At 56.7% G+C, this 13254-nt stretch overlaps 1 protein-coding gene across 32 annotated transcripts in view; it reads right to left on the bottom strand.

Annotated features, from left to right (window-relative positions):
• The window catches only part of NRXN2 (neurexin 2), a 104962-nt gene that overhangs the window by 66647 nt on the left and 25061 nt on the right, over window positions 1-13254 (bottom strand). For 19 of the 32 annotated variants that reach the window (XM_033119642.1, XM_033119629.1, XM_033119650.1 and 16 more), the window contains exons 3-5: window positions 11716-11745; window positions 9432-9503; window positions 4938-5239 (exon numbers count right to left, since the gene is read on the bottom strand). In XM_033119642.1, coding sequence (XP_032975533.1) covers window positions 4938-5239; window positions 9432-9503; window positions 11716-11745 — 404 coding nt within the window. The remainder of the gene's footprint in view (window positions 1-4937; window positions 5240-9431; window positions 9504-11715; window positions 11746-13254) is intronic. The other 13 variants (XM_033119635.1, XM_033119651.1, XM_033119626.1 and 10 more) reach the window with 5 other exon arrangements.

The raw sequence follows: 13254 nt of genomic DNA, 5'->3' as shown, positions 1-13254 counted from the left end.
GCTTTTCCCCACTCACAGCAACAGCCCGGGAGCACCAGAATGACATGCCTGATGCGGGAGGACGGCATCGAGTCAAAGAGGGGAGAAGTCAGTCATTATAGCAAGTGGTAACTTCCCCTGGCCTGTGAACAACCCCATTTCCACCTCGAACTCTGGGAGTAGCTCCAGCCCCTCAAGAAAGCCAAGAGAGGGTTACACACAAAAAGAACGAATGCAGGCCATCCCTGTGGAGCTCAAGCAAGAGAAGCTCAAGACAAAAAAATGGAGGCAGCCACTCCACTCAGAGGTAAGAGGAGCCTGTTTTCCAAGACAAGCAGAACATTTGGATAGTTTCAGGATTTGGGAGGGAAGGTCCAAGAATGGCAGAACCACAAGACGAACTATACCGCCTTTGCACGCTGCACCGACGACAACAACCGGCCTTCCCTGGGAGGCAGAGAAATGGAGTGGCTTCCAAGTCGGACAGACCTCCAGTTCTACCACTTCCTAACCGGATAACCTCGGGCAAGTTCTTTAACCTGCTGAGTCTCCATTTCCTCGTTGGTGAAAGGGGACTGTCTCCCACTTCACAGGATGGCTATAAAAATGAGTGAGATACAAAAGAGAAATGAGACCCTTGAGCTCGGGCTGGTGGAGGAGAGATGTGACAGTACCATCTGAGACATGCGGTAAAAGAGGGACAACAGGCCTGTGGAAATTCAGAGGAGGGGGTGGGAGAGGCTTTCCCCTGTAAAGCGAATAGGGGTCTTTTCCTGAGGACAAAAGATGGTTCTAGGCTCGTATGGAATAGATCTGCTGGGTCCTCATGTCCAAAACTCACCAATGCGCTTCAAGACAGAGCCCAAAGGAACCAGAAAAAAACCACTGGAAAAACAACTAGTTGCTGGTATTAAGCCCTCAAGTTTACCACCTAGAAGTAGAGAGAAGAAATGAACACAAATATTGACCACAGAGGCGGGATGCGACGATAAAGCTAGAACATAGGAAAGAAGGGAGACTGACGGGTGAGCACCAAAGAAGGCTTTATGACGAAGGTGGCATTTGGCTAATAATGGATTGAAAACAACGCACCGCTGACGATACCGGCAGTGAGCCCTTCAGCGCTCACGTGCTTTATGGGATCAGCTCAGTCAGTGAGCGAAGGCTCGTTCTCGCTTTGTGGGTGAGGAGCTAAGCACAGAGAGGTTACATAAGTTGCCTCAAGTCACTCAAACTAGTGGCAGAGCTGGGATCTGAACCCAGTCTGTCCGATTCAAACCCCAGCTCTAGGATGTCCACGGGCAGAAAGGTGTCGGTGGGAGAACTGTGGGAATAAGGCGGGAGCCCGGGAAGCTGGCACAGGCCTAGTATGCAGAGGAACACAGTTAGGCCCTAGGGCAGGACACATGAGCTGCCAGGGAGGAAGAGTGGCCTGGTCCAGAGGGTGGGGGAGGGATTCCCACATGCCTGGTGGACCCCATTTCGGGGGGACTCCCTCCTTGGGGCCCAGGGGCGCTCCTGAAAATTTCCATACTGAGAAGCAGTGTCATGGGAGCTGGGCAGGAGGGAGCACCCCGTGATACTTTGGTCGCCAGCTCATCTTCCAAATTTGGTTCTGGCTAACGATGAAATGGGTTTGCACTTGGCTTGCATGGTGGTGGGAAGCATACTGCGTCTGGGAGAAGAGTGGGCCGAGGATTAAAATACGCCTCAGGGAATCCGCAAAGGTAATCATTCCTGCAAAGATTCCCCAAGAGACACCTCCAGTCACAGTGGCCTCAGGCTGAATTCGAAGGGAAAGGAAGGTGACAGCAAGGTGCCATTTCAGTCAGGCCTCCTCCAGCCCGAATTGTTGTGTTCTGAGCCTCCGGATGATTTCTGGGATAATTATCTAGTTCCAGGGAAGGGGGACGGGGGCGGAATTCTGCCTCCTTCCAGTCTTTGGCGCTGGCCTCTTGACCCATGCCCGCAGCTGCAGAACCAAGGGGAAGGGAGAACCCCTCTGTGCTCGTTCTAGAGCAGGTCCTCCGGACGCCAGCCGTTCTAATCACTTGGGGAAAACAACGTGGAGCCCGGTGTGTTCTCAGACCCTGCCATCTACCCTGTAAGGGAGGCAGAAGGCGTTTCTTATATTAGCTCTGCTTCTTGCTCCTGGGGAAACAGGACACTGGTTCGAAACACCCGCCCCACCCCAACATCACCCCTCAGATCACAAAAGGATCTTTCCGATCTGAGGACGTCGTCTGGACACTGTAAACTTGTCTGAACAGCATTTCTGCACCTCGGCTCTACCGTCCTTTGGGGCCAGATCACTTTTGCTATGGGATGTTTAGCAGCTTCCTGGCCTCTACCCACTAGATGCCAGTGGCAGCCTCCCCCGACCTGTGACAACCCAAAATGTCTCTAGACATTGTCAAACGTCTCCTGGGTAGGGAAGAGGGGCACACCACTCTTGGTTGAGCGAGAACCACTACTCAGGGACAACAGGACCCAATGACTTATTCGTGGAAGCCCTGAAAGATAGGCATTCAAAGGGCCTGGTGAGGATGGACTCGCCACAGGCTAGGCCTTGGGTGACAGCAGTGAGTCCAGAGCACAGCCCAGAGGCTAACCTTTCCCCAATGGCCGCAGTGACCCAAAAAAGGGCTGTACCTCACTTTGTGGTGAGTCCAAAAATCTCCCCAAAAACCATTTTTCAAAAGGGCTCTCGATCAAAGTCTGTAAGCAGACACCGCCTCTGGCCCTGAAAGCTGTGTTCAGGCCAACCTGACCTGACTCTGCGTTGCCCCACTGGGTACAACAGGCCGGGAACAGGAAGTGGTTTCCATCAGTTTCCAGCGTGGGCCCATGACTCTGGGAGGCCTGAGAAGAGACTACCACGGGCCACTGTCTACACTCGGTGCCGCTAAGGCCAGGCCGCATCCCCTCTGTGGCTTTCCAACTCCCTTAGCCAACAGACCGCCCCTTCCTCTCGGTGTCTCTCGAGCTCCTAGAACATTTAAAGTGTCTGCCACTCAGGTGGTACTTGCATGGCTTTGCTCTGCTCACTTTTAACAGACTTATCCTGTCTCCTTAAAAGCTGAAGGGTTGGGAGGGCAGGAACCAGGCCTTTAACCCCTCCGTGCCCAACAGGGACGCACGATACATGTGTTGGCCAAATGACGCACAGGCAGGGTTTGCAGCATCTTGCCAAAGGCAGTACCGGCTGACAGCACTGGTCCTGGGGAGGGAAAGCAAGCAAGAAGCCCCAAAGGCAAGTCCTCCCACACAGCCCCCCACAGTAAAATGTGTGTGGCACACCAAGCTATGAGCAATGCACCTGACGCACTCAGGTTGCCTCAGACAGAAGTGACAACACAGGACAGCCCTCCAGCCCAGTCAGGCAATGATGTGACACGAAGAGGGGCACTGCCCCGAGGAGGAGTGCCCCCACCAACAACGCCACTCTTCAGAGCATGAGGGGCACTAAGAATAGGCACCCGGGTAAGGGCGCAACTACAGGAGGTAACAGCAGGCGCGGAAGAAACAGCAGGATTCCTCACAGGGACCCCACAGCGACAGGGAGGGAGGGGGGCACGACAGGAGGGGGCTCCTGATCAGATCATAGCTCAGTGGTGTTGAAGAGGAACAGGTAAGAAGAGTGCGAGGTCAGCCAGAATCCCGACCCCCGAGGAAGAGCCTTTCAGTGGGAGAAAATGGGGAGGAGGACGGTGATAAAGAGGTGACAAGGGAAGGTTAGCCACCACACAGCCAGAACCAGGAAGTACTAAGACGATCACCAGCAGGAGGGGCTGCACAGCAGCAGACAGCGCCTCCCAGGGTAGGGGTGCTCTGTGCTCCTGGTGGCACTTAGATTGCTGGAAACAGAGCCGGAAGAGCTTCCCTGCCATCAGAGAAAGCGGTGGACCCGCGAGGGAAGGACCAGCAAAGGCCTGCGCACCTGGGTGCGGGCTCTGAGTGAACAGGGCAAGGAGTTGGGGAGAGGGGGACAGGAGCCACCATGGAGGCAGTGGCCTCTCTTGCTTTGGAAGAAGGGTCCGGCTGGGACCCTGCTAGAGGCGGGAATATCTCAAGGCTGGAAACAAGCTGTGGGGGCTGCTGTCAAGCAGAAGCCTGGCCAGAGAGATGGCCTCACCTGCCGTAGCCACCCTGGGCCTTGTGAGAGGCAAAAAGGCCACTACTAAGAGGACAGAGCTGATGCCCAGGAATCTGGGAGCAGGAGCTGAGGGGACACTGCAGAGAAGAGCCCTGTCCTGCCTGCAGGGGCCAATCCAAGAGTCTCCTCTGAGCTCCTGCATGGGCTGGCCTGGGAGCCGTGGAAAGGCAGCCACGGACTGCTGCGAGAGCCTGGGCTCCTTTGGGGGTGCTGCCCAGAGGAGAGACGGGACCAAGCCCCTCTCCGGTCCTGCTCTCCCTCAGGCACCTGCTGCCCCTCCACCTTGCTCTGACCCCATCTCTGCCTCGGTCCTCAGATGGCACCGCCTGGGGGCAGGCCACATGCTGGCCCCACATAGACCTCAGGCTCTCGTTTGTGCTTTTCTGTCCTGGAGTCCGGACACACATAGCTGCTCCTCCAGGCCAGTCTCCCCACCCGGCAGCACGCCAGGGCCCACCCATCCCGTCCAGGCTCTAGCTCACTCATCGCATCTCCCGAGCCGCCTTTCTGCCAGATCACCTGATTTCTTAGACCCAGCCCTTGAAACCCCAGTGACTGCCACCATCTGAGCCTGCCCTTCCCCGTCCCTCAGGCTCTAGCCCTGGGCAGCTCTTCAGCCTCCTCCCTAGCTCGGCTCCCTGGTCCTTGAAACCTGCCAGCTACTGCTGCACCCCTGGACCCCACAGCCCCCCTCGATCTTCTCCAGAATCATGCCTCCACGCCCAGCCCTGACGCCTTGCACCCACACCCCCATTCTGCCCCCGACGCAGCTGGCCCCTGGCCTTCTTCTTGCTCCCCCTACCTGGCGCAGGTTTCTGGTGACCCGGACGTCGTGCCAGGCATTGTCGTTGAACTTGCCGTTGACGGGTTCCACGAGGGCCTCGAAGGCTCCCGAGCCCAGGTTGATGACCAGCCAGACGGCCCCGGACTTGAGGGACAGGTTGACGTAGTCGGCGGACTTGCCCGTGTGCAGCATGAGCCCGTTGCGCTGCAGCGTGCGGAACGCCAGCGTGATCTCGTCCGTGCTGCTCTGGATGGGGTTGTGTGACAGGTCATAGCAGAAGAACTCGTTGCCTTTGAAGGTCGCCACGAACTCCTCCTTGCCTGGACGCCGTGGTGTAGGGAGAGGGGAGACGGCTGAGTGGGACACGGTACGTCAGACCTCCCTCTGCCCCTGCAGCAGCCCAGGCGCAGTCTGGGCAGGAGCCTCGCGGCCCCCACTGCAAGCTTCAGGCCCTCTCCCGTCCCCCCGCCTGTCCACCCTCCTCTCTGGACCCTGCCATCTCTGCTGTCAGAAGTCAACTTCCCTGTGTCCATTTCCAAAGCAGGAGGCTGCTAAGTGGTTCTCACACTGACAGCTGACAATTAAGCTGCCACAGGGCCAGGCAAAGCAGACGTTCTCACTGCCTCCTCCCCCACCAGCCCCCCTCAGCCACGCCCCTTAACAAAGGGATGTGGAAGAGACACAAGAGGCTCCACCTGACTCACCCCTGGGAGAGCCTCCCCTATGGCTGGGGCACCAAGCTCTCCTGAGTGCAGCCCACCTCCCACTCCCGCCTCCTCTCGGTGACAACCAGTCTCAGCCCAGGGACAGTTTCAGGCCTCACCATTGGGGATGGCACTTTTCGGCCTGCTGTGTAGCAGAGAGCAGATGAGAAGAATGGGGAAGTGGAGGGGTGGGGGAGGCCGGGGTAAGACACATGGGAAGGCAATGCAGGTGACAGGGATGGATGTGTACAGGTAGCAGCGGGCCACTCAGCAGGGCTTACACAGGTGCCCGTCAGGCACCCTACCACCCCACCCCCAGCTCCAAGCTGAGGCCAGCACAGGTGGGCCTTAGATGCAGAGCCTCTGAGGGGCCCCAGAGGGTGGGTGTGAGACCCCGCGTGCCAGGCAGGTGGCTAGGGGTGAGACTGTAAGGGCAGGCCTGGCTCTCCTGCATGCACGTGTGCGTGTGTGTGCACACGCGCACGTGTGTGTAAGCACCCACCGGCAGTTTTTAAGCAGAAGCAAAAATAACTGGGAGAGCCTTAGGGCCATTTAATGTTCTGTAAGTCGGTGACAAGTGAGAGGCCAACGGCTCGATGGAGGGAAGTTGGGGTGCCAGCCCCCCAGCTTCACAAGCCAGAGCCCACGCAGAGGAAAACAGGACATGGAGGCAAGGGAGAGCAGAGAACCTGGCCTCTGACAGTGACTCGCTTCTCCTCCCCAGCACATGGCTTGTCCAGCCCACCTCATAGAACGAGACAGCAGGGGCAAGGCCTTTATGGGGTGGGGGGCAGGGGGGCTCTTAGCAGAGGCCTCAGGTCCAGGAAGGAGCAAGGCACAGTGCCACGCGCATGCACAGCCCTCAGAAGGCACCTGCCCTCCTGTGGGCCCGGCCACAGCGGCGGGCGTGTGGAAGCAGGGGCTCTCTGGGTACATTTTCTGCAGATGCCCCTCCCCTGCACACAACAGCCCCGCTTCTTCTCTCCATCCGGGCAGGCTGCCCAGAGACTCTGTCCTCACTGCCTCCGGATGCCAAGGCACCAGCTGCTGCCCCAGAGCCTGGCACCACACTTGCTGCAGCTGGCAAGACCCAGTTTCCTGAGGCCACAGGGCAGCAAGGCTGATGGGGACACAGGCAACGTGGGGACAGTCTGAAGCCCTGCTCTACCTACCTCAGGGCTCCAGTGGGGAGTGCCAGGGAATAAAAGGGAGGAGTCAAAAAGGAGAAGGTGCGGAGGGAGGCCACGGTGGGAGGGGGAACGATGGACTATCAGGGACAAAAAGGAAATGATGATGGGTCAGAGCAGTGAAGGAGCAAGAGGTGATGGAGTGAAGCAGTCTACATAAAGACAAGGGGCAAGCTGGGGGGGGGGTGGGGGGGTGCAGGGGGGCAGGTAAGGGTGATGGGAAGGGGGCCAGCAGGAAAGGGGGACAGCGACCTCTAGGGAATGGAAGCCAACGCTTTCTCAGTATCTTACTGTTTCCATAGCAACCAGGCCTGCTGCCCAGGCAGTGGCGAAGCTGAGGGCTCAAGGACCAGAAAAGGAACGTGTTTGACCTTGGGCTTGCCACACGTACTAGTCCCTCCCAGAAGCCAGGCCTTCCCTCCCACTCCCTCACCTTCACTGCAGTCAAAGAAAATACCATTAAAGGGAGAGTCGAACAGAAAGAAAGAAAAGAATAAGGCAACCACGTGAAAAAGTGATTGGGACAGAACAAAAGAGGCCAGTAAAAAGGAGAGAGGCAGGCCTGGGACTGGACCACAGCTACCAAGGCAAGATGGAGAAAGGAGATATTCCTCCATTCCTCTGGGCTCTGCCTCAGGTCTCCTAGGAGAGGAGGCAAAGCCAGCCACTCCGAGCCTGGGTCTCCATGTTCTCCAATTCCCAGCCAGAGCCCCAGAAGGCCCAGAGATGGAAAGAGGCTTGGAGCAGCCAGAGGGAGCCTGAAAGAATTTGAGGAGAAGGACAAAAAAGATGAGTAAATGTGGAAAAGAAACCCGAGGATGGTGAGAAGGACAGAGACAGACCCTGAGTGGGGAGGAGGGCAGCAGGATCTCAAGGGATTTGGGGGGGCTCTTTCCAGGTAAAGCTGTGGAGGGCTGCCAGAGCGCAAACCGCTTCTGGGAGAAGACCTGAAGCACCAGGGGGCGCTCTCCCCGTCTCGCAGCCCAGACGATCAGGGAACTACAACTCCCAGCCGCCCTTGAACAACGATCAGAGCTCCTAATAGCCCCTGCCACAGGAAGGTGGGTAGTCGCTGACACTTTATCTCCCAGGTCGGGAGGGCGGAGCCCCACAAGTCTCCCCAGTCAAGCTGAATGTGGCTAGCGACTGGTTGCTGTGGTCCTGGATTTCTGAGCCCCGGGGAGGGACAGAGCAGCTGCCTCCTTTCCAGGCCCAGCTCAGAGCCCTCCTCTGGGAAGGTCTCCAGTCCCCCTCCGCCCCTCCCTATTCTCAAGCACGACAGCTGTCTGTTCTGCTCATTTGGCACTTACCACCCAGTAACATCTTGTACTGCTCCCTGGAGAGGAAGTGTGAGGTGAGAAAGACCTGGGCACTCATGCTGGCTCTTCCACCAGCTTTGTGACCTTGGCCATGCGGCAACATCTCTAAGCCCCAGCTTTCTACCTCACAGTTTGCTGCAGGCATCTAGAAAGAGCTAGACAGGTGCAACTTCCTACACTGTGAACCATTCCACAAATAAATGCCTCCCGTACTGCTCTGTCAGTTTGTGTGTGTGTGCTGCCCTCTCTCTAGATCTAAATGAACTCCTCTGGACAAAGTCTGCACTTTTCATATACTTTGAATGTACCACGCTTTATTGTACTTATTTGTTAGAATGTCAATGAGCCCCTTGAAAACAAAGACCAGTCACCCATTTAAAATAAACTTGCTGAGCACACGCCTACTTATGGGCAAAGCACAAATGAAAACACCCAAGCGCTGTCCTCAGGGAGCTCAGTCTAGTGAGGGAGGCAAACAGGTAAAGTGACAGTTCTGATGCCATGTGACAAGCCGTGTAATGGATGTGTAGACAAGGGGAACACCGAGTGTCTGGATTTGTCTGGGGAGTAGGGGCGACTTCCAGTGTGGATGGCCTGGCTGCTTTTTCAAGAGTCAGCTGAAATAGACACCAAATAGCTGGGGAGGAGAACAGGGTGGCGGCAATCCAGGCGACAGAACAGCACGTACTAGAAGAATGCAGACAGGACTCGAGCCCCGGTGCTTGGCACCCACTGGTGTTCCTTGAGGGGTTACAAAAGTGCCCTGTAAACTTCTTAGGAAAGAAGCTTTTAAGAGAGGCAGCCTCAGTGCTTAAAACCTACAGCCCTGAGACAGACTCAAAGGCTCCATGCTGGCCTCAGGGGGCTTTGGCAAGTATCAGTTTCCTCATCTGTAAACCCAGGGCAATGAGCCCTTCCACAAAGGGTCCCCGAGGCTCATTTAGGTGATGCGTCTAATACATGCGTATTATAAATGCCACATCTGCCAACTAGCATTTGATGGTTAGACTGGGGGGAGGGGGGTGCAGGGAAGTTACCCTGCTGCCTGGCCGCTCTACCAGAGAAACATACTTTCTAGGGATGGGTCTGAACTGCCACCAAAAGACATCAGTGTTCTAGACAGAGGTCACCAGGACAACTGAACTTTGGGAAACACATGGAGGCTTGTGGCACTTCAGACCAGGGCAGATCCTGGGCGTGCAGGCCCACCAGTCCCCGGGGGTTCAGAGAGGGTACACCTTTATTGACTCAGCTTCCCCTGGGGGTGGGGCTGGGCTCTCTGGGGACCGTGGGGTCACTGACCTTTTGTTGGCTGGTGCACATCGCTGGCTCCTCCTCTCCCGGCCCCCCCCTCGGAGAACAGTAAGGACCCTACTGGAGAAGCAGAATTGGGGAGTCAGGCAGGGGGTGGGGGCGGGGGGCTACCCAGCCAGTCCCACCCCAGCCTTGAGGTGATGGAGGGCCCTCTCCAAAGCAGAGGTCCTCTTACTTGGGGGTGCAGGCTTGGGGCAGAGGGGAGCTGTTCTGGGGACTCGCTTGCTTCGGGGCCTCTAAGGAAAGAGCCAGTTGACAAACCAAGGACCACTGGCCCGAGACCCCATCAGACTCATGGCCGCCAACTTCTGACCTTCGCCCAAGGATGGGGAGACTGGGCCAGAGCAGCAGGCGCCTCTGCCGGTTCAGGAGCCCCTGAGGCCCAAGAGCACGCGCACAGGCCAGCCCTCAGGAGGCCCCGAGCCCCCACTGCCACTTCCTGGCTGGCTCTCCTCCCCACTCTGTATCTTTGCTCACAGCCCCTCTGCTGGGTCAGAGCTCCTGCTCTTCAAAAGGCTGACACAGGCACACTTCCTCCAAAACGCCAGGAGTCACACACCACACCCCTCCTCGGATCTTTGCCTATCCTCGGGGCAAACCTGGTTCTCCGTCTCCGCCTGGCTCATTTACCACAATGAGTGCTCTTAATGTCACCTCTGTCCTCGTCTTTGTCAGCTGGTTTCTGTTTGTTCTCTGGCCCTCCACTGTGCCTTCAGAGGGCTGTGCACAGCAAGGGAGGGCCTGCCTGGCTGGAGCTCCTTGTATTCATGGGGAAGCCCTTTCTCAGGGATGACTGCCCACTCCACACCACCCCCAGGCCTCCAATCCAAAGGCCCCCGCAGGCACCTGGGACCACATCTGGGTCCCAGCTCAGCTCAAGCTCTCCATCTGCCCTGCCAGTGACCTGTGCGCTCAGCGCCTGGCTCCCAGGCACCCACACCTTTTGCCAGACCCGATGGGATGGCTTCAGGACGAGGGAAATTGAAGAATGGATTTCAAAAGTTCCTATGCGGGCCCTTACTCCCACCCCAATCCCAAATCCCCAGAACTGAAGTTGGAATAACACCTGAGCTATGGACCTTTCCAGGGAGGAAAGGGGGGGGATCCTTTGGGCTTTCATCTATGACAAAGGGGAACCACAGCCAGCACCCCAGAACCAAGCGCTGATAGGCAAGAAGAATGTGAGTGAACCAACCAGGTCCTGACTCTCCACTTGGGACTTCGTCTTTCCCCACACATCTTGCCATAATTGGACATCCCGACAAGAATCACACGCCCTTATCTCTCCAGACCGAAATCCATCCCAAATTCCAGATCGGAGCCTCGCCCACAGCCCAGTCTTCATCCCGTGGGCCTCTCCTGCCTACAGGCTAAGGACACGACCCCATCCCAAAGGAAGAGGAGCCCCTGGGGCCGGCCCTGGGCAGGGGAGCAGTGCCCACGGGTCTAGAAGGCCAAATACCTGAGCTCAAGAGACTCAGCGACAGGCAGCCTGGGGGGAATCACAGGCAGGACTCCGGGGCTCTGTCTCGAGCTGCTTAACACCAGGGCTTTTAAAGATGGTCGGGATTTGGTGGAAGGGAAGCTTAGAACAGATGAGCAGTCCCAAGAGTCCCACTAATTAAAGGCTGCGTAATCACTAGCAAGTCACCTCATCTCTCGGGGCCTAAATGTCCTCATCTGTTAAACAGTCAAGAGACGTTCAGAAGATCAAGGGTGAGGGTGTGCAGTGGGACCGCTGTGGCAAGGGGGTCTCCCCCATTTTCCCCCACTTACTCCCATGTAGATATAGGGGGCATCCCATAGCGGCAGGGTGGGGGAATGGGGCTGCCTGCAATTCTTTCTCCAGCCCTTGCTTTTCTCTTTTTATTTGGGTTCATAGAGAAGAAAGAATGATCAGAATGAGTGGAAGGAAATAAAACACCACCATGAGAAAGAAACAAAGCAAGATACACTACCAGGAAAACGCAAAAAGGTGACTGGGGACAACGGCAGGAGTTCAAACATCTCTTGATGTCAGAAACCAAGGTGAGATGAGGGTGGATGGAGCGTGTTGGGGAGATGGGGAGAGGGGAGAGCACAGACAGGGACCAACCCGCCACTCCCACCCCAGCACCCCCAACAAGAACATGGCAGAGGAAGGGATAGGAAGGGAAGGAAGGCGGGGACAGGTGGGGGAGGGGAAGGGGAACCAGGAGAGGAACAGAAAATCCAGGCGCGGGGTGGGGGCAATCCAGTCCAATCCAAAGCAAAGCAGAACTTCAAACCATACCTTCGCTGTTTAACGTCAGGTGAGCCGGACCTTGGAAAGGGGAAGGAGAGAAAGAAAGAAAGGGGAAAAAAGAAGAAAAAGAAAGAAAAGGGGAAAGAAACAAAGAAAACACGAGTCATCAAAATCAGCCGGAGAGAGGGGAGAAAAAAGTTTTTGCTGCCACAATTTAAAAACCCTTTTTAACTTGTGACAGACATCGGAAGGCCCCCAGCCCAGAAGCTGAGGAAAGGGGCCCGATGCCGAAACAGAGGGTGGAGGGCAGGAGAAGGGAAGAGAGAGAGAGAGAGAGAGAGAGAGAAGAGGGGCACAAGAGAGGGTGAGGGGTACAGGCAGAACCAGAGGAAGGAGGGGGCAGGGAGTCTCTGCAGGGGGAGAGGAGATTTTGGTTTCTTTTTTTTTTCTTGCCGGAAAAAAAAAAGGAAAAGGAGGAGAAGCATGAGGCTGGGAGGGCTGCTTTTTCCTTTTTCTTTTTTTCTTTTTTTTTTTCTTCCGGGAGACGGAGAGAAAAAAAAAACGGTCAACGAGAAAAACGATTCGGATGGAGGAGAAAATAAAACACGACACAAAAATCAAAGCCACCTGGAGAGAGAGAGAGTGTCCTGTTAGCGTGGGATTGAGGGGGTAAGGGGGCCCTCCAACCCCCCACGCCCCATCCCTGTTACCCTACGACCCTGGCAGAGAAGAAGGGAGTAGGAGGAGCCTGGGCCTAGCAGGAATCCCCCACCAAAGCGAGATTTGGGAAGGTGTCTGTCCAGTTCCAATCCTCCCAGCTGCCCCTCACACAGCCTCTGTATGGAGAGCAGGCGCCCTGCACACCTGGGTCCTACAAGGAAACTGGGGTTCAAGAGGACAAGGTGAGTAGGAAAGCAGACAGGAGAAGGCAGACTCTAGGGGGACACCGGAGCAAGGATGGGGGGGCTTGGATTTCTCCACAGGGAGGATGGAGGGAGGAGGGCCAGCAGGCTCAGACAGCAAGGAGCAAAGAGGACAACCAGGACCCCTGGGCAGAAGGCCTGATCTCTGAGAGGTCAAATACCTTGTTCACAAACTGTCCTGCGGACCCCCTTTCTCTGGCCAGGCTCTCTGAGATGACCCAAACGCTGAACTTTGAAAATGGACCACAGAAGCCCCATATCCAAGACTGAGAGCAGGAGCAGCTGGGATTTTCCCAGCGTTCCCTCGGCCCCTTAAGACGGTATGGTCAGCCCTGACCCAGGGTACCCCTCAGCCTCAGGGGGAGAGACTCTGACCCACTGGATCAGGAGCCCACTCCCCAGAGGGCACCAGCCAAGGAAACCTCTCTCCAGAGAAGCTGGCAGCACCAGCCCACCGCTGGGCTGCGGCCCCAGGGCCCGAGATGACCGGTGAGCACACTGCAGTCAGCCCTCCCGCTTCCTCCAACCCTGCACCAGTGGAATCTGGCCAAGAGGATCCCTCCTCGCCTTTGGAAACCATCCCAGCTGCTGTGGCAATGAGAGGTGGGTCCTGGGGGTAGAAACGGACCGGGACGGAAATCTGAGGGAAAGAGCTCCAGGTATC

This window comes from Rhinolophus ferrumequinum, chromosome 11 (genome assembly GCF_004115265.2).
Source record: "Rhinolophus ferrumequinum isolate MPI-CBG mRhiFer1 chromosome 11, mRhiFer1_v1.p, whole genome shotgun sequence".
NCBI classification, from domain to species: domain Eukaryota; kingdom Metazoa; phylum Chordata; class Mammalia; order Chiroptera; family Rhinolophidae; genus Rhinolophus; species Rhinolophus ferrumequinum.
The sequence above is the reverse complement of the archived record's forward strand: the minus strand, read 5'-3'. Positions and strand labels throughout refer to the sequence as shown.